The sequence below is a fragment of the Chiroxiphia lanceolata genome, chromosome 21, assembly GCF_009829145.1.
Source record: "Chiroxiphia lanceolata isolate bChiLan1 chromosome 21, bChiLan1.pri, whole genome shotgun sequence".
NCBI lineage: Eukaryota > Metazoa > Chordata > Aves > Passeriformes > Pipridae > Chiroxiphia > Chiroxiphia lanceolata.
The window spans coordinates 1,656,657-1,675,122 of NC_045657.1; the positions used below are offsets into that span (position 1 = coordinate 1,656,657).

General features: G+C 46.4%; 3 protein-coding genes across 7 annotated transcripts in view; 2 read left to right on the top strand and 1 right to left on the bottom strand.

Annotated features, from left to right (window-relative positions):
- The window catches only part of RABGAP1 (RAB GTPase activating protein 1), a 74,236-nt gene extending 55,932 nt beyond the window's left edge, over window positions 1–18,304 (bottom strand). Inside the window, exons 1-3 of one of the 4 annotated variants that reach the window (XM_032708616.1) lie at window positions 18,189–18,304; window positions 17,534–17,661; window positions 740–941 (exon numbers count right to left, since the gene is read on the bottom strand). In XM_032708616.1, the coding sequence (XP_032564507.1) occupies window positions 740–889 (150 nt within the window). In that variant the 5' untranslated portion in view covers window positions 890–941; window positions 17,534–17,661; window positions 18,189–18,304. Of the gene's footprint in view, window positions 1–739; window positions 942–3,187; window positions 3,213–3,368; window positions 3,473–7,518; window positions 7,585–17,533; window positions 17,662–18,188 lie in introns of those variants that run through there. The other 3 variants (XM_032708615.1, XM_032708617.1, XM_032708618.1) reach the window with 3 other exon arrangements.
- ZBTB26 (zinc finger and BTB domain containing 26) lies at window positions 7,606–13,973 on the top strand. 2 transcript variants are annotated; one of them, XM_032708631.1, is made up of 4 exons: window positions 7,606–7,679; window positions 7,897–7,959; window positions 9,390–10,647; window positions 10,963–13,973. In XM_032708631.1, the coding sequence occupies exons 3-4, from the start codon at window positions 9,400–9,402 to the stop codon at window positions 10,975–10,977; spliced, it is 1,263 nt and encodes a 420-aa protein (XP_032564522.1). In that variant the 5' UTR covers window positions 7,606–7,679; window positions 7,897–7,959; window positions 9,390–9,399; the 3' UTR covers window positions 10,978–13,973. The 2 variants fall into 2 exon arrangements, with proteins under 2 accessions (XP_032564522.1, XP_032564521.1); XM_032708630.1 differs by having other exon boundaries at window positions 7,607–7,679; window positions 9,390–13,973.
- On the top strand, window positions 14,998–17,513 carry ZBTB6 (zinc finger and BTB domain containing 6). Its single transcript, XM_032708632.1, has one exon. It carries the CDS (start codon window positions 15,108–15,110, stop codon window positions 16,389–16,391), a length of 1,284 nt encoding a protein of 427 aa, XP_032564523.1. The 5' UTR covers window positions 14,998–15,107; the 3' UTR covers window positions 16,392–17,513.
- Window positions 18,305–18,466: the final 162 nt, after the last annotated feature.

Here is an 18,466-nt window from a genome sequence, read left to right on the forward strand (position 1 = left end):
TAGATGTCAGTCTCTTGTGATGGAGAAATATCTCGTTCCATCTCCCATAAAGAACCCACTAACTTGACTCACTCTAGAAAGGATCCAGTTTTCAACATGTTAAAATGATGGAATTTGGAGTGATTACCTTGCTTGTGCTTAAAGACTGCTGAAATGCAAATTGGGAGGAAAGCGCCTTTAAGTAGCAAAGAAAACCCAAAACCAAGAAAAGTAGAGAGTGACAAGGGTCTCTTCTCAGAACAGCACTTTTACAAGTGAGAAGATGTCAGTGCCCTTCCAGTTCTCACAAGGCTTCCACACAGGCTTGTGTTCTCTGATTCATGCCAAGTTGTTAGTTATAGCTACACTTCTACATGTCTTAAAGAGAACATTTCGCATTGGGGAAAACTTTGAATTAACATATATGCTCAAATCAATGTATGCTAATACTGCTTTCTACCTGAAAGCTGTGACAAAATCACAGTTCCAAGTTCTTGCCAGTCAGTGTGTTTCATCCTAAGCAATTCCTGCAGGATTCTGCAAAGTGGGAAAAACCCACAGGTAGTGATGGAAAGAGTTCTTACTCAAAACCTAATTACCACCTCTGACATCAGCAATGCAGAAATTACTGGCCAAACTGATTCTGGAATAAGCTTTCCCTTCTGTCAAGTTTTCCACAATAAAGAAGTCCCTCTTTAAGCTCTCTATGGTTAGTTTGATTTAGAAGAATAGGGAACAAACCCAGGTTATTGATTCTTACCTTCAGTCCTGTTTTTTCATCATCACTACCATTATTTGTAGATGGTGTTTCATCCCCTTGCCTGGAAACCAAGACAAAATCTTCACTGTTAAGAGTGGATACCGAGTCTGAAGAGACACTGATTTTTCCAACAGAAGCCTTGTCATCCATGACTTAAAAAGGAAGTTCGATTCATGAATGAGATTAAATATGTTATAAACTCCTGAAAAACAAAAATCATAAAAATACTTATATAAAACTTCATCCTAAAACGCTCAAACGCTTCTTTTCAGAAATCTGCTGGCTATTTATAAAAAGTAGCTCATCTGACAGCACGACCAAATTCCAGCTCCTCTGTCAGTGTGCACTCACAGTCCTGCCTTCATTTTGCTGAGCAGCACATGCTACTACAGCACCGGTTTCCACAGCTCACAGAAGGGAAGTTAATAAATCTTTGTGCAGTATTTCACGGTCATGTCAGGCACTGCTTTCTACACATCACACAAACCAGGCCCTTGGAACATACACTACACTTGCTGACAATTAAGGCCAGGACTATAAAATCCATTTACTTTCTTCAGGTAATATCTGCCTTCACCTGTGTTCACGCAAAAACTACTTTTTATCTATCAGAGCTCACTGTGTGCTGCACTCACACACTTTTCCCCCAAAAGACAGTTTGACCTAACTCTTGATGTTTTGTGATAAGGATGCTCTAAAACCTTGGGACATACAGCATTTTATAAATCTATGCTGAATCTTCTGTACTGTAAGGAGCAATAAAAGCAAAGACTTCCAAGAAGCAGGAAGAACAGCGTAGGCTGGATCAGTACTGAGAAGCAGAGCCAACAGAGGATTTTAAAAAGCTGGAACTGGCACTGAGAGGCATTTGAAGAAAGGAACAAAAGGTGAAGTTCAGCTGCACACCTTGAACTCTACAGCACAGATTCCCAGAATCCATGGCTCAAAACAGACTGCTGTGATAAAAATGGGCGATTAAATTTCCCAGAAACCCAAATATACCCTTATCACAATGGCTCGGGTCTTTAGAAACTCCTAAGCATGGCCAAGCTCAAGTGCTTTTTCAGCCTCAAGTTCTGCCTTCCAACCTGGAAGCACCATCCCAACCTGGCTTCCAACAGCACAGCCAAACCAGGGAGAGCCCTGGCAGAGCCACAGGCACAGCTCCTCACATTCCTGGCTGAACCAGGAACAATGCACCAGGAATAGCAAAGCCTGCTTTCATTTCTCTCCATGCCCTTCTCCCCACAGACCCCAATACAACATGAAGTCTGCCAGGAGGATGATTTTTTTCCCTCTCTGGTTATTTTTAACTGATCAGTTGAACCACTTCATGGTCCTGAAACATGTTTACTGGACAGCCAAAGCAGAGAGTAAGAGGAAGAATGAATGTGGTTTGTCCATGAATGACAACACACTTGTGATTATTTGGTTTCATTTTCAAAAGCATCTAAGGTATTTATATATCCTTTGCAAAAACATTTTAAGATGGGAATTACTGGCTGAGAAATTTAGACATTTTGAAAAGTTTTACTCACAATATATGTCTATGTGGTATTACTCACACGTATCTTAAAGGTAGGGCAGAGTTCTTATTTTTAAAGATGCTTTTGTTTAAAGAATTCCTATTAAAACATTTCTATAGAAGCTCCCTATTGCTCCATCTATATAATACACACATCTCTGAAAATACCTGAGCCAAATATCTTGAAACACAGACTAAAAATAAGCTTCAAACACTAAGCACCCCTTTGGCTTTACTGTTTTCATTCAAACAGAGCAAACTCATCTGCCACACTGACAGCAGGAGTAGAAGAGCAGGCTTTGATCTCAAGCAGCAGTAAAGATCATCCAGGCCATCAACTTAGCACTTTATTTTGGTACGGTGTGCCTGTCTTGAAGTGCTAATTTCACCTATTTCCCAAGTCTTTCAATCTGACACCTTTCACCACCATGCCTTCAATTCAGTAACAAGCACCCTGTGCTTTCCCAGGCTCCTTGTTCTGCCCGGTAAACAAACCCCCCGCGGCTGCCGGGCCCAGCCGGCCCAGCCTCACCCACAGCAGTGTCACAACATGGGATTGCAACAGCACAAGGTCCCGACGAGCCCGGCTTTGCCACCCTTACAGTGAGCAAAAGTCTCACTGAAATTACATAAGGTAGGAGAGCCCAGGAAAGGGGACGATGGGGCAGACGGCTGTACAAAGCTTTTGTTTGTCAGTGGTGTTGCAGCAAGCAAAGCTCAATTACCCAACTGGGCTAGAATCAGCCACAGAGATTCACTGGATTAACGCTCAAATAGGCAAGATGCAAAAGTAGTTTTAAAATTCTGCCTAAAGTAAACAAAAATTTCTATATTCCCACACTTTGCTTTGCATGGGTTTTATTTCCTCCATTCCCTGCTATCACTTTGTTCCATACAGATTATTACCACATGGATCATTTTACCTGAATCAGTGGCAGGATCCCCAGCAGAAAGCCTACGAGCTCGTTAAAATACAGGCCAGCCTAGAAGGGCACACATCAAAGAGCAGCAGAGCAATCAGTGTGGTTTATGATTCCTCTGGAGCTAAAACCCAAGAACAAGCAGCAGCAGTGACAGTGCTCCTCAGTAATTCCTGCAACTCACCTCAGCACCAAAGCCTTCTGCTCTCAGAGAGGCAGAGGAAAGGCCCCAGCCAAGCACAGAGCTTGAGTTTTAACATTCCTCAGAAGGAGCCAAAGTCTTATCCCCTACAAGGAAACACTTTGGTTTGCTTCAACACAAATAAAATATGAGCTTTTCAATTCAGCACAGTTTAGTTCCTGACACAAAACTACACCACAATAACGCAGTATTTGCCTGAAGGTGTCTGTACACTTCCATGGGAGACAGAGTGTCTGGGTAACATGCACACGAAGAGGTGAATTTTTACCAACCTCTTTCGTTGCTCACCTGTGTAATTAAATGGCTGTTGTGGCCTCTCCTCACACAACAGGCTATTAGAAAATCTGCAAACGGAGAAAGTCAACACAGCTGGCTCTTGGGTCACTGCTTTCAATTGGATTTAAAATTCTAATTCTCAGTGCAATTCCCCTTCGCCACTGTTGTTATACAATCCCTCACTTTCTCTGTTCAAGGAGGGAACATCAAAGACCTCATTCACATGCTAAAACCTCAAACAACTGGAAAACAAGCCTATCAAAGTTCAATTAGTTACACAGATTTATAAAATAGTTATCCTTTATTTTCCTACCCTTTCCCAAATATTTGGCACCTGACCTGGAACCTGTGACCAAAGCTTTCCTTGTAAGTACTGCCAGAATGAATTTAAAAGAACCTAAAGCAAACAGAATATATATAAAAACAAAGAAAACCTTCCGTTTGACATTACTGTAAGAGACTGAGGCTTTAATGCCACCTTGAGACACGTGTGACAAGTGAAGCAAGGCACTCCTAACTATGGCTGCTCTCACTCCATTTCTAAAGGACACCCATTTTCTGGTGTTTAGAACATCCACAGTCACACAAAATCCAGAGGGTGATTGGAAAAATCAATGCTTTGCCCGTGAACTTCTTGGACCTTTGAGTCAACAGCACATGTAGCACCCTTAGCACTGAATTTACAGTGAAATACAACATAAAATATACTTAAGTTCTGGGTTTCCAGGGCAGAAAAGAGAATAAACATGAGAACAGGTATGCAAACTAGGGAGGAAATGAGATTTCCCCCCCCCCCCATTCATATCTTTCTCAGCTTTTGTACTTCAGGTGCAGTTCCTGAAGCGACTTCACGAAGTTCCAGTATATCTGATGAAGAATGCACCAGATATAGAACAATACAGCAATATTAACTAAAGTACTGAAGAACAGTATAATTCAAGAAGCTGCCTTGAGAAGCAAAGTCAGAAAGCTTGGCATGCAAAATAAACTTATATTCTCTAGCCCCCAAAATATTAGAAAATGATAAAACATTAAAAAACATGGAAAACAAGGAGGTGGCATGCAGCAAAGACATGAGGTGACTGAAATACCTAAATATAATGTATTTTCTGTTTTATTCCTCTGGCTTTATGCACAGTCTAACAATAAATCCAGTATGGTTCAATTTAAACATACAAAGGTCTGCTTTCCAAGTGGTCATCATTAGCATCTTGGTGTGGGTGAACAGTGGAATTTGTGGCAGAGCTCAGAAGCTTCACAGTGCACTTTGCAGAGCTGGGCTGTGACAAAGAATCCAGCATTCTGGAGGACTTGGAGCCCTTACAGCCTTTGATTTTTTTTTTTTTTTACCTGCACAACTCACCTAGTGCACACTTGTTTTACAAATACACAGTGAGTCCTGGAAAAAGGACTGGAAAAAGCTCCAGGACAGTGCTGTGGTTACAGGTGGTCGTGCCAGGTGTGTCAGTCTGAGCAGCAGAAAGGTAAGAGCAGAAGTGACATCACACTGACACACACGTGGGGAAGGAGCTGAGGCTGCACTTTTCCTGCACACACACACACATACACACACACCCCACCTGTGTTTCATCACAGCTTTGGGGAAAAAAACCAGCATACGAGGAAGATCAATCACTAGCAACCTTTTTCTTCTCACTTATCACAAGGTCAGTCTGCTTAATTGTGTTTGATCTTTACCCACCTCCCCTGTGCAGCACACACTCCCAAATGCAACAAGAACTACCTGGCACTCAAAATGAAGCAGGAAAGCCAGAGGGATCCTGCATGTGAAAATATGGATTTAGGACGACTAAAGAGTAATTAACAAAAAATAACAACTACAATTCTAACTTTTCTGCTCATTTTACAACATGCTGACAGGCCAGAGATGTTCCCACTAATTTCAAGAGCCAGAAAAAGATACTGTTATTTGGAGATAATACTGTGTCCAGTTTCACCCCTCTCCTCACAGACCTCAGGAAGCTGGGTGAATCATGAGAACTGTATGCAAAACCAGGCACCAGAAAGACACAAGAGTTAAGCTAATGCAATCTTTGTTAACAATCCTTAACAGTTCATAGTTATTGCCAGCATCATTTTGCTTTCAATCTTAATTTGAACTATCTGCTCAGGGGACAAAACTGCAATTTTAGGCTCTTGTAATAAGCAAATTCCCCATCCCAAAAACGTGTGGCTGGTCCTGGGAAACCACAGTTTATAAAAGAAATGCTGACACTGCCTTAGCTGGCCCAGCACAGGAATGTCACTGGAATGAATTGACTATGAACAGTTGGTTCATCCTCACGCTGCAGCTGATGCTCCCCCAGCATCAGGCACATCTCTGCCCTGTGGAGCTGGGACAGGCAGGACACAGCCCGGGCTGAAGGCCAGGATAAAGGCAGGGATAAAGGCAGTGCAGCCAGAGGCTACACAAACTCCAGGGATGATGCTCTATGTGCTTCTGGAGGTGCTCTCTCATTAGGATTCAAACACAAACAGGGAGTTACGCTCACCAGACAACCAGAGAGCTTTAAAATATGCTGTGAAAGAACTGAGAAAAAAGGAGCTACGTTCAGTGTGTGCTACAAACACTGCCTGCACTTAGGGCTGGAAAACGAAAGGAAATCCCTAGCCAAGCTCCATTTGTTAATTTGTTTACTGTGTACACAAAAATAAGTTTGCTCAGGTCCTTGACCTTTTAATGTTAAGTAGAGGCCTTTAAAAAGAATCCAGTGTTTCCACAAGTCAATCAGCAGTGGGCAGTCCCTGCAGGTACACGTCTTCTAAGCAGCCAAAAGACTCAGAAATAACATCAAGTTGTGCTTTAACAAAACCTCTAAGTACCACAAAACAGGGAACAGAGCTCAAGCCATACTGTACAACAATATGTGTATGCACATGTTATAAGAATACAGGCATGCACTACTCATTCTACAGCTCGTATTCAATCTTTTCCCTCTCCAAACCTCTCACAAGATCCTTTCCCTCTTTCCAAACCTCCCCTGAGTACTTTTGCTCCTTCTCCTCTCTCCCTCGAAATGCCTCTATCAGGCAAAACTACACAGACATAAACCACAAAGTTTACTTCCAGCTGTTCGATTTCCACTTCATTTTTGCTTATGAGTGTTTTTAACCCAACTTAGCACAGTCTGCTCATATTTCATTTTCACCCCTAACTGACACAATCAGCCCTTAAAAATTATCTTCCGGGGATGTTTTAATCGAAACAAACACGTCCTTGACAACAGGAAGGAAAAAAAAAATCCGAGAGAAACACCGAGGTTACAGTACATGAACCAAATAAAGACGCCTGCACGCAATGAAATGCCATATGTTGGGATCCATCTGGAAGCAACAGGCAACAACCGACCCAGCCGGGACGCGGGGAGGGGATGCGGGAGCCCGGCCGGTCCATCCGCGTCAGCCCCGCGGAGCCCGGGACCGGACGCGGGGGGAACCCGGCGGCCCGGGGACGCGCTCGGCGGGGTCCCGAGGGCACTGACAAGGGTCGCGGCGGGTCTCCCCTGTGCCCCACCCGCAGCCGGGGAGCCGGAGAGCACGGGCCGGGCCCGGCGCCCCCCGCCTGCCCCGGGGCTCGGCCCGGCCCTGCGGGAGCCGGGGCGGCCGCACGGCCCCGCTCCCGCCGCCACCGCCCCGGCCGGGCGGAGGGGACGGGGGGACAGCGCGCCAGGAGGGAGACACGGCCCGGGGGGGCGAGGAAGGGACCGGCGGTACCGGGGCGCAGGAGGGGCCCCAGCTCCCGTACGGCGGGCAGCGCCGCGGGGGGGAGCGGAGCGGAGCGGGCCGGGCGGGGGCACGGGCAGGGCGAGCCCCGCGGCAGCGCGACCGCACCTACCCCGGCCAACGCCGCCGCCGCCGCTGCCGGAGCCGGGCCTGGGCCGCCGCCGCCCCACGTGACCGCGCGGAGGGGCGGCCCCGCCGGGGCTTCCGGGCGCGGCTCTTCCGGCGGGCGGACAATGCGGTTCCGAGTCGCGGTGCTGGGCTGCGGCGGCGCCTGTAGGTCCCGGCGGGCCGGCGGGGCGAGGGCGGCGGCCGCGGAGCGCGGCTCGGAGCGGCCCGCGGCCCCCGCTGCCCCCGCGGGCCGCGCTCGGAGGGCGGCCCGGCCCGGCCGGGGGCGCGGCGGGGCGCGGGGCCGCCCGGGGGGCGCGGCGGGCGGCCGGGCCCGGCCCGGCGCTGGGGCGGCGGCTCACGGCGGGTCTCCTCCCCTCTCTAGGTCCGTAGGCGGAGGTCGGAGCGGCCGCGGGTGCCAGCGCGGGGACGCGGCCCGGCGCTACAGGTACCTGCCCCTTCTGTCTCTCCCTCCCTGCGCGGGGCCGGGCCCGGCGCGGGCATCGCGGTTGGGTATTGCTTGGGAAAGCTGCGCGGGCTCCCGGCCGAGCGGGGCTGGGACACCCCTTTCCCGGTCACCGGGAAGTGCGTGTGAGCAGCCGGTGCCGCCGCAGTCGGTGAAGGCCGAGGAAGCACGTGCTTCCAGCGGGGAGCCCTGCCCGCCCGGCCGGGAGCGAGCCTTGGGCTGCCACCATCCCGAGGAGGAAGGGGCTTTGGGGTTCGTTGGATGCTCTTGGAGATCAGTAGTAGTGGAAACTGAACGTGTGCCAAGGCACAAGTCACAACCTCTTAGTCTTCAGTTTCTCACGATGTGACTCTTGTAGTCTGTCAGGGACAGGCTGAGTGGCTGCAATAGCTGTGTCTGGTTAACAGCTGCAAACCGAAACAACTCTGATTAATGAGAGATGCTTCTAAAAACGTTCTTTTTTGGGTTCTTCTTTGAACCCTTGTCTTGTGTATACATGCATTTCACTGGGCACGATGCCATTCCTGTGTGCACACCCAGCTGATACTTCGTGCCCCAAGAGAGCAGTATCTGCTTTTATCTGTAAACTTCAAAGCTTCCTTTTGAGCTTTATGTGGTGTTTGTAATAGTTGGGAAGTGTAAGTTTTGTTTTGTTTTGTAATTTTATCTCGCCAAATCTTGCATCATTTAGTCTCCTCTGATTTCTTCACCTCCTGCAATCTCAGTGCTCTGGCAGGGTTGTGTTAACAGTGTCTCATCAAGAATCAGTGTAGTCTTATAAATTCTTAAAAGAACTGTTGAAAGATAGAATAGTGATACTTGTTTTATGGGAGATCGACTGTTCTTCATTCCCAGTACTATCAAAGAAGAACAAACTTCCTAGGGAAGTGATCTTCCAAAGAAGAAGACAAGAAATAAGACCTCCCTTATTCCCCAGATGTTGAAAAGAGGGAGCCTAGAAAGGGTCATACTGAAGATTTTTTCCTGTGATCTTCAAAAAACCCAAACCAACACACAGCAAACCAACCCCTACAGAAAACCTCGGAAGACAATCTAAACTGATGGGTGCTGTGGGTATTAAAAATCTTGCTAAAAATACATGGCTTCCCTTTAAATTCCAGACAAGATGTGTGGAAAACATCTCAAGTCTTTAGGATACTGCTTCAGGAGAATTTCTGTCATAGCACCTCTACTTTTTATTCAGGCTTCATTAAATTAAAAACAGGTAAAAAATTATTGTAAGGCAAGATATAAACTTGATTTTTTTTTTTACTTGTAACGGACTTCAGTGTGTATTTAGGAAACAACATCTGAGAAACACCCACTTTATGTTATTACTTTAAATCTTTCTAACCTGCCTTTTAGAAAACAAAAAAGTTCTTATTGTTTTTTTTCTTGCTGCTTTTCCTTAGGTGTGCCAAAATGTCAGAAAGATCGGATATTCTTCACTTCAAGTTTGACAACTATGGAGATTCGATGTTACAGAAAATGAACAAACTGAGGGAAGAAAACAAATTTTGTGATGTTGTGGTCCATATAGATGATGTTGAAGTTCACGGGCATAAAATTGTCTTTGCTGCTGGCTCTCCCTTTTTAAGAGATCAGTTCTTGCTGAATGACTCCAGAGATGTGAAAATCTCTATCCTGCAGAGTTCGGAAGTGGGGAGGCAGCTGCTTCTCTCCTGCTACAGTGGCATCCTGGAGTTCCCTGAGATGGAGCTGGTGAACTACCTGACTGCTGCGAGCTTCCTGCAGATGAGCCACATCGTGGAACGCTGTACCCAGGCCCTCTGGAAGTTCATCAAACCGAAGCAGCCGCTGGAGAGCAAAGAGTGTGAACAGCAAAGTGACTCCTCGGAGCTGAAGGAACATCAGGGAGATGACGACTCTCTGCAGCAAGACTCGCCTTGTATCCAGCCCTCAGAAGACAGCATGGACATGGAGGATAGCGATATTCAGATCATCAAGGTGGAGTCCATCGGGGAGGTGACAGAAGTTAGGAATAAGAAGGATCAGAACCAGTTTATTTCTTCTGAACAAACTGCCCTGCATTCCTCAGAGCCTCAACACTTTGTTATCAACTCCACCGTTGAAAACAGAGCAAGTGAAATAGAGCAAAACCACCTCCACAACTATGCCCTTTCCTATGCCGGCAGCGATAACATCGTTCTGGCCTCTAAAGATATGTTTGGGCCCAACAACCGAGGGATAGACAAAGGCCTCCAGTGGCACCACCAGTGTCCAAAGTGCACGAGAGTATTTCGGCATCTGGAAAACTATGCTAATCACTTAAAGATGCATAAGCTATTTATGTGTCTGCTCTGTGGCAAGACATTCACTCAGAAGGGCAACCTCCACCGGCACATGAGAGTGCACGCAGGCATCAAACCATTCCAATGTAAGATCTGTGGGAAAACGTTCTCTCAGAAATGTTCCTTACAGGACCACCTCAACCTGCACAGTGGGGACAAGCCCCATAAGTGTAACTACTGTGACATGGTTTTCGCCCATAAACCCGTTTTGAGGAAACACCTTAAACAGCTGCATGGTAAAAATAGCTTTGACAATGCCAATGAGAGGAACGTGCAAGACATAACGGTGGACTTCGATTCGTTCACGTGTAGCGCTGCTACAGACAGTAAGGTCTGTCAGCAGGCTGATGCCAGCCAGGTACTGGATGCAGGGAAGCTGCCTCAGGCTGTGCTCAGTTTAAGAAACGATAGTACCTGCGTCAATTAAGCAATTAAAACCTGCCCTGTGCAGGGATCATGACTGAGAGGAGCAAACCATTGGTTTGGGTTCTTCCCCAAACTAGTAGTGTGCCCCAAAAGGCTACAGATGGTTGGATTGCAAAACCTGGCAGGTCTTCATCCATCGTTCTTAGTCTTACTTGATATTTTCTGTGAATAGCAATCCTCCTTCAGGTTTCTGTCTGTGTCTCTACTGTGGATTATGGGGTTAATTATTTCATTTCTCTCTGATTAGGAGACTCAAGACTAACACCTTTTGAAAGACTGTTGCTGTGGGCTGCAAGTAAACCATCTGCTGTACAGTTAGAGGCCTCTCTGTGTCTGGGCAGATGGAGGAAAGAGCAAGGAGGACAAGTCTGAGAGAAGCCGATTTTTTTTTTTAAAAAAGCACTGGATAACTGAAAACACTCCATATACTTAAATTTAAACTTACCTCTTAAAATTACCTTTCTCTGATCTTATCCCTAGACTCCTACAGTTAAAATGAAGTATTTTTGTGTCACTTTTTTGCCCTTTCTAAACTTATTTCAAGAAACTTCTGCTGCCAATCAATGCTCTCTTAATAGCTCTCAGGGTTTTTAACCTCAACATGCATTATGAAAAGATGAAACCCTAAATGATTTGGCAGGGTTAGCTGATCATTGCATAGAGCTGTTCAAACTGAGGATAAATTGCAGCTCTGGAATGTGAGAGGCTGGTGCCTGCAGTGCAAGTATGACCCATTTCTTATGCTGGCATACCTGGGATTTTTAAAGGGCACTCACCAGTGCATGTACTGAGACAAGCTAAACACTTCAAAGCTAAAAATTATCATCCATCTTCCATACGTTTTGCAGCACAAACCACAACAGCTGTTGGGTTTAAAGCAAAGCTGGAGTGGAGAAATACTGCTTTTTGACACTGTGAAAAGAATCTGTTTTTAAAGCTGCAATGTATAACAACTCCATGCTTTTTTTTTTGCCTTTTTTTCCCCCTCTTAGTTCTTGTATGTTTCTCTTTGATGTCCGATAAGGGCCAGGTGTCAGTTAACTTGAAACAAAAATACCTGCTATAAGAACTTAAGCAACATGAAGTTTTTTGATTTTGTTGACATTTTGACCTGCATAGTTCACAACCATTAGTGTTTTACAGAGCCTGGGATGAGGTATAGGTAGCACAATTTCTGTAGGTTAATATATCAGCTATTGACTGTACTCAGCAATACCTCTTGTATTACCGCCTTAAACATCCAATGTAGCGGGAATGGCATGTTCATTGGGATTCTGGGATTACACTGTATTGCTTCTCAAAAGTGCCGTGGAATTATCCGCATCCCAGTCGGGCTGAAAGCAGCTTAATGGATCTGAGGCACACCATTCCCAGTAGAACAGCACTCTTAGTACACTGAAGTGTAGCATAGACTAATAATCAAATGGCTGATCCTCGGCAGAGAACTGCTGTTTGTGTTTGGAATAAGTATTTCTTCCAAGGCAGCTCCTTTCCACAGGGTTTGCCACGAGGCTGAGATTATGCTTCCTACCTAAACGTAGCACTGTCGGTGTGTTTGAATGAGGGGTGGGGGTGAAAGGCTGCTATTGTGTGGTTAAAAATGCTAAACAGGTATGACCAAAGGTGTGTTGGAGCAAAAAGCGTTTCTCGTATGTCATTATCAGCAGTTGGTCTTGCTCTTCAGTTCTGTGTGTGTAGGAGCCAGGATTTCCTTACACAGACAGTTCACTGATGGACGATAAAACGTGTTGATGTTGCGGAAAGGTTTCAGAAATCCACATACTTTGAAGTAGAAAAGGAAGGTGATTCTGTGAATCGGTTTTTGCAATTGAGTTCTTGAACTACTGTACTTGACTGTTACACGAACTCTTACATGGACAGCTATGAAGTAAGCAATGGAAATGGCATCAGGGCATTCATCTTTCAAGTTGTAGCAAATATATTCAGGCCTAAAGTCTAACTATATGAAACTTTTTAAAATTATTGTTCAGGTTCCTGGGGCAGAAAATAGGTTTGCATGGGAAGAACTGTTTTTCCTCTTAAAGCCACCTGCTTTCAGAATTGTTTTGAGCTAAATTTGACCGTGACAGTTGCATCTGACACTTGCCTTCTACCTTCAGGCAGAGAATCTTCCGTATTGTTCAAACATTTGGATAATCTTATTCAATGTATGGAAAAAGTTACAGCACTAACGTCAAAATGAAGATAGACACGGAGAACAGGAGCTTGCAGAGCCAGGTCAATGTGCTGGAAGGTACTAGTGAACAATCCAACCCAATACGAATATGGACGTGAAAAATAAAATGGTCTTCTGCCAGAGAAAGGAATAAAACTGTACAAATGCTAGAAAGTGGCAGCAAAATGGACAGTATTGAAAGTTTTGTCTATCTGGGAAGTATTGGGCTTTTGTGGATTTATGAAGCTGTAATATTACTGTAAGGAAAATACAGCTTGTTGAAGTAGCTGTGGGTGATCTGAAGATGATATGAAGAAACAAGGGGTTTCCTAAGAAACAACAAAAAATTTTTTGGGCAAGATATGTAGGCTTTTAATCCACCCTGTGCTGTGGCGATTTGAATGTCTGAGAAGGCCGAGACTGCTGGTGGTTCAGTTAAAGGCTGCTGTGGTCATTTGGAAAAAGCAGAAGTGCAGAAGACTTTGGTCAGTGAAAATGGACACATCTGTTGGATGAAAAGTGACTTCTACTAAGGTCTGTGCTTTCAGCCTGGCAAAAGGGTGCAGACCAAAAGATTTATGCAGGAGATGGCTGCGTGACTCCAGAAACACTGGAGATCTAAGGGCACTGGTGGTAGAGTTCATCTAAGATTTGCCCCTATATGGAAAGACAAGTGAAGAGTATAGAAGAGGTACTAGAAAAGAAAAATGTGGCTAATGCTTCTTCTCTGAATTACAGATTCAAATGGAGTGAGAATTACTATAAATGGAATACGCAGAGGCAGCTCGGTTATAGAAGAAGATGAACTTAATTGTCCATGTATGTAAAATGTTGTCTTCATTGCAATGTCCCGAGTAGTGAAAGACTAGATCCATTGGTTGTTGCTACTGATGCTGCATATTCAGATGAGGACTATGGCAGTTATCATAATCTGTGTGTTACTGTGTAGAATACTATTTGCTGGTAAGTGGATAGTCTCACAAGTTAATGTGCTGTACAACTTCCTGCATATCCTAAAAATAACTGAAGTCTATTACAAAAATATTTTAATAACTCCTCGATATATTAGGATTTTTTTTTTATGTTGGCATTTTATTTATTTATTTTATATAGAAGAAGGAATTCTTAGAACTCTTAGGTTTGCCAGAGGTTTGGGCTCACCACTTCTCTGAGTGGTTGTAGCTTGTGTAGCACGTGTTCCTGCAGCACCTGCTGCAGCTGCACAGCCTCCTGCATAGATCAGGGACGAGTGTTTCCTTAATTTATTTTTCTTTTAGAACACAGGTTTTGCAAGTTAGTTACCGATAAAATTGAACTGTCAGTCTTTTTCTCCCCTGGCTTTTTGGCAAAACTTAGCTGCCGCTGAACTGTTGTTGAAATAACTGAAAAATTAATTTTGTGGGGCTGATTTTGGTTCTGGAGTCGTTGGGAGGAGTAAAAGTGAGGAGGGAGAATCAAAATGTGATACAAACCGAAACTGTTGAGAGAATTCTAAAGTCACGCTAAATGTCGATTTTTAAAAAGAGGGGGAAACAGTGGTGCCTCCTGACTTGGCAAGGGGTGAGAAGGCAGGACGGAAGGACGTTTTTCCTTTGAGATTGTATAATCGATGGACTGAGCATTAGCTACCTCTTCAGTGACTGGGCAAAAGTCTTACACTACGTGTGATAACCAAAGCAGGCGGGTCGGCGGCTGCCGGGCGGTGTCCCACGGCCGGGGAGCAGCCAGCAGCTCGTCCGGGCGGCGGTTCTCCGTTCTCCCGGCACGTCCCGGCTGGTGGCGAGGAGAAGCCCCGGCCGCCGCCCCCGGGATGCCTTACGGGGGCCGACGCGTCGCTACCTCTCCGGGCCGCGGGGCGAGGCGCGCCCCGGTGCCGGTGCGGTGTCCCCCGGCGGCAGCCGCTGTAGCAGTGCCAAGTCTTCTAATAAACGTGCTGCTAACTCTGTGTGCCGCCGCCTCTCATTTCCAGCGCGGGCACGGCGCGCCGGGGGCGGGCGGGCGGAAGGGGCGGGCGGGGAAGCGGTTCCGGGGCGCTGCGGCACCGGCGGGGATCGCGCGGGGGTGCGGGGACCGGCCGGTGAGCGGGGCGCGGCGGGCGGGCCGGGAGCCCCGGACAGCGGGCCCTGAGCCCCGGACAGCGGGTCCTGAGCCCCGGACAGCGGGCGCGGGTGGGCAGGGCCCGGGGAGACGCTCCGGCGGCGGCCGCGGGTCCCGCCATGGCGGCGGACTCGGAGGTGCTGCACTTCCAGTTCGAGCAGCAGGGCGATGCCGTGCTGCAGAAGATGAACCTCCTGCGGCAGCAGAACCTCTTCTGCGACGTGTCCATCTACATCAACGACACGGAGTTCCAGGGGCACAAGGTGATCTTCGCAGCCTGCTCCACCTTCATGCGGGACCAGTTCCTGCTCAACCAGTCCCGGCAGGTGCGGATCACCATCCTGCAGAGCGCAGAGGTGGGCAGGAAGCTGCTGCTCTCCTGCTACACGGGCGCGCTGGAAGTCAAGAAGAAGGAGCTGCTGAAGTACCTGACGGCCGCGAGTTACCTGCAGATGGTTCACATCGTGGAGAAGTGCACCGAGGCTTTGTCCAAGTATTTGGAGATCGATGCTTCCATGGAGAGCTGTGCCCAGGCTGCAGAGGGGTGCCACTCCTCAGATGCTGAACTGAGGAACGGGGATGAGGCTTTAGATAAAGACTGTGAAATAATTGAGATCTCTGAAGACAGCCCAGAGAATGAAGAATACCCGGTGAAGCAGGAGGAGGGGGATGGCCCACGGCCCATGGCACAGAGCTTGGTGTCAGAAAGGAAGGACACAAAATCCCCAGAAATATCAACAGTGGAAATCGGGTATAAGGATGATGAAATCTGTATCTTCAGAATGGATTCCGTGAGTGTAGCGAATGTAGAAAATGATCATTTTCCTCAGCCTTGCACTTCCTCTAAAACAAATTTGTATTTCCCAGAAACCCAGCACTCTTTGATAAACTCTACAGTTGAAAGCAGAAATACAGAAATGTCAGGAAATCACTTCCAGGCTTTTGTCAGTGACAACCCAGAAGGAACTTCTAGCGGGGTAAATGGGTTCCAGAGCCTGGAGGATTCTGGCAGCTCGTGGCGGCACCAGTGTCCCAAGTGTCCGAGGGGGTTCCTGCACCTCGAGAACTATCTCAGACATCTCAAAATGCACAAACTCTTCCTGTGTTTGCAGTGCGGCAAAACGTTTACGCAGAAAAAGAATCTCAACAGACACATCCGGGGGCACATGGGGATCCGGCCCTTCCAGTGCATGGTGTGCCTGAAGACTTTCACTGCCAAGAGCACGCTCCAGGACCACCTCAACATCCACAGCGGGGACAGGCCCTACAAGTGCCACTGCTGCGACATGGACTTCAAACACAAATCTGCTCTCAAAAAGCATTTGACTTCTGTTCATGGGAGGAGCAGCAGCGAAAAACCAAACCTGAACACTATTACAAAGGTTAAAATAGACTATGACTGACAGCTGGGTGGCTGTGGAGTCAGGCTCCACAGAAAGCTCCTGGCTAGTGAAATTCTAGATGCAATTCCAGCTCCAGATCCCCATGTAACAGAGAGAAGCACAAACAGGTGACTGGTGATCCCAGACAGGCCTTGGGGTAGCAAACTTGGCTGTTCACTTAAGGTTGCTGTTGCTGTCAGTGAAAAAAAAAAGGTGTTTCCTAATTGAAAGTAAACTGCAAATGATGGGAAATTATTTCATGCTTCTATTATTCTGAGCATGTTCTGATCCCCCCCAATGATGTTTTACATTCCTGGTTTCAAGGGCAGGCACCACTGACTGTCAAACTATTACTGATACTGCAATAAGCTGAAGCCTGAGCCATGGTGTTGGTGACAACAGCTGAGGGAAGGGGATGTTTGTGTTTATGCAGTCCCATCCAGTTCATGGATCATTTATGGTGAAATCATCTCCTTCCTTGCCCAAACTTTGCTAGATCATTCAACAGAAAGAAGGTGTGTTTTCATACCCAAGTCTGTGATGTTTAAGAAAGGATACACAACAAAAACTTCCTTACAAGGAAGCTTTCAAATCGCCTCTTGCAAATAGAGAATTGGTAAAAGAGAAGTAAACAAACAGTATTGCCTTGCAGTTCATTTGTAACTGGATAGTCCCATGAGAAGGACTTGCTTTTAGTTTAAGTTCTGAATTTTTATAAACTTTCTTATAATAGTGCTTTTTTTCTGTCATACCAGTGTTTTGCACCTGTATTTGAGTAATTTCAATTAAGTTTAGTCCTGGTTACTGAGTTGTAACATTTGCCCTCATTTTTTACAGACGTTAGATACACACACTCATGTGAAATTCAGCTGTGTGCTGTTGCGTAACCACAGTTTTAACATTAATTTTGAAAATTAGCAACAGCTTAGACATAGGGGTCTCATACTCTGATTCTGTGACACGGTAACACAGTAAAGATGTGTGTTTGCATAGGTGTGTTTGTGCTTTGTCAAAGCTCATTTTGGTTTCATTATGATCATCGAGAGCCCTGTGATGCAGAGTCTGTATCCTGAATGTGTCTTTGACTGGTACATGTTTCTTCCACTTAATGTGATATAAATAAAGAGTTAATTCAGTTGTTAATATGAGATAATGGTACTTACAATTAGCAAAAAGCAGTAGTTCTTACTCCTGTCTGTATCACACTTTCCTTCAAGTTTCAGAAGTGCTGTTACAAGTTCTTGCTCCGAGTCCAGACATCTGGCCCGAGTGCTCCAGAATCTGGCTGGTTCTAAAATCCAAGATAATAGTTTTTAATGTCAGTTCACAGGTTACACTTTCCTCCCCTGTGTCTGTGAGTGCACCAGCCACTGTTTGGGGTTTTACTGATCAGCTGCACGAGGGACTGGGTGTGTCCAATGTCTGCCATGCACTCTTCTGTTACTGCCTGTTACAGGCACCGTGAGGTGTTCTGTGGGTATTTCCCTCGTGGGCACTTCCCTGTGTGCCAAAGGGGAAGCAGATGCTGATCTTCTGTGGGAGCAGATTGCGAGTTATTTTGGTCATGCATGTAAACATGAGAGGGAGTTGTGTTGTGTGACAGGCCACCAGCATGTTCTGTTCAGTGGCTGCAGTGTCTCGGTGACCTTTGTGAACAAACCCTGGTCTTGTGCACATGTTCACATTCAAGGTGTTTCCTCTCCCCTGTCTGTACATGTAACATGTCCTGTCATAACACAATAAACGAAATGCAAACAAGGCATTGCTTCAGAAATACATCTCCTTTCTTCTGAACCAAGTTAACAATTCTGTGCATACCTTAACACTTGGTATTTTGGCTTTGCTATGGTGAGTAAACAAGATGTGAACAGAACACGGTGTTCCAGTGACAGTCATTTAGTAACACGTTTCTCTGCCCTTCAAAGGGGTCTGTGTGACCCACTTGTGCCATGAACTCCTCCCTCTCCGGAATGGCACCTCTGCACTGTCGCTTTCGTTAAGAAACTGTTGGTCTCTCAGTGCCCAAAGGAGGAAGGTCCATCCAGGTTGTTTCGGGGGGCGCTGGGATGGAGCCAGAGCCCCGGTGCTCCCCACAC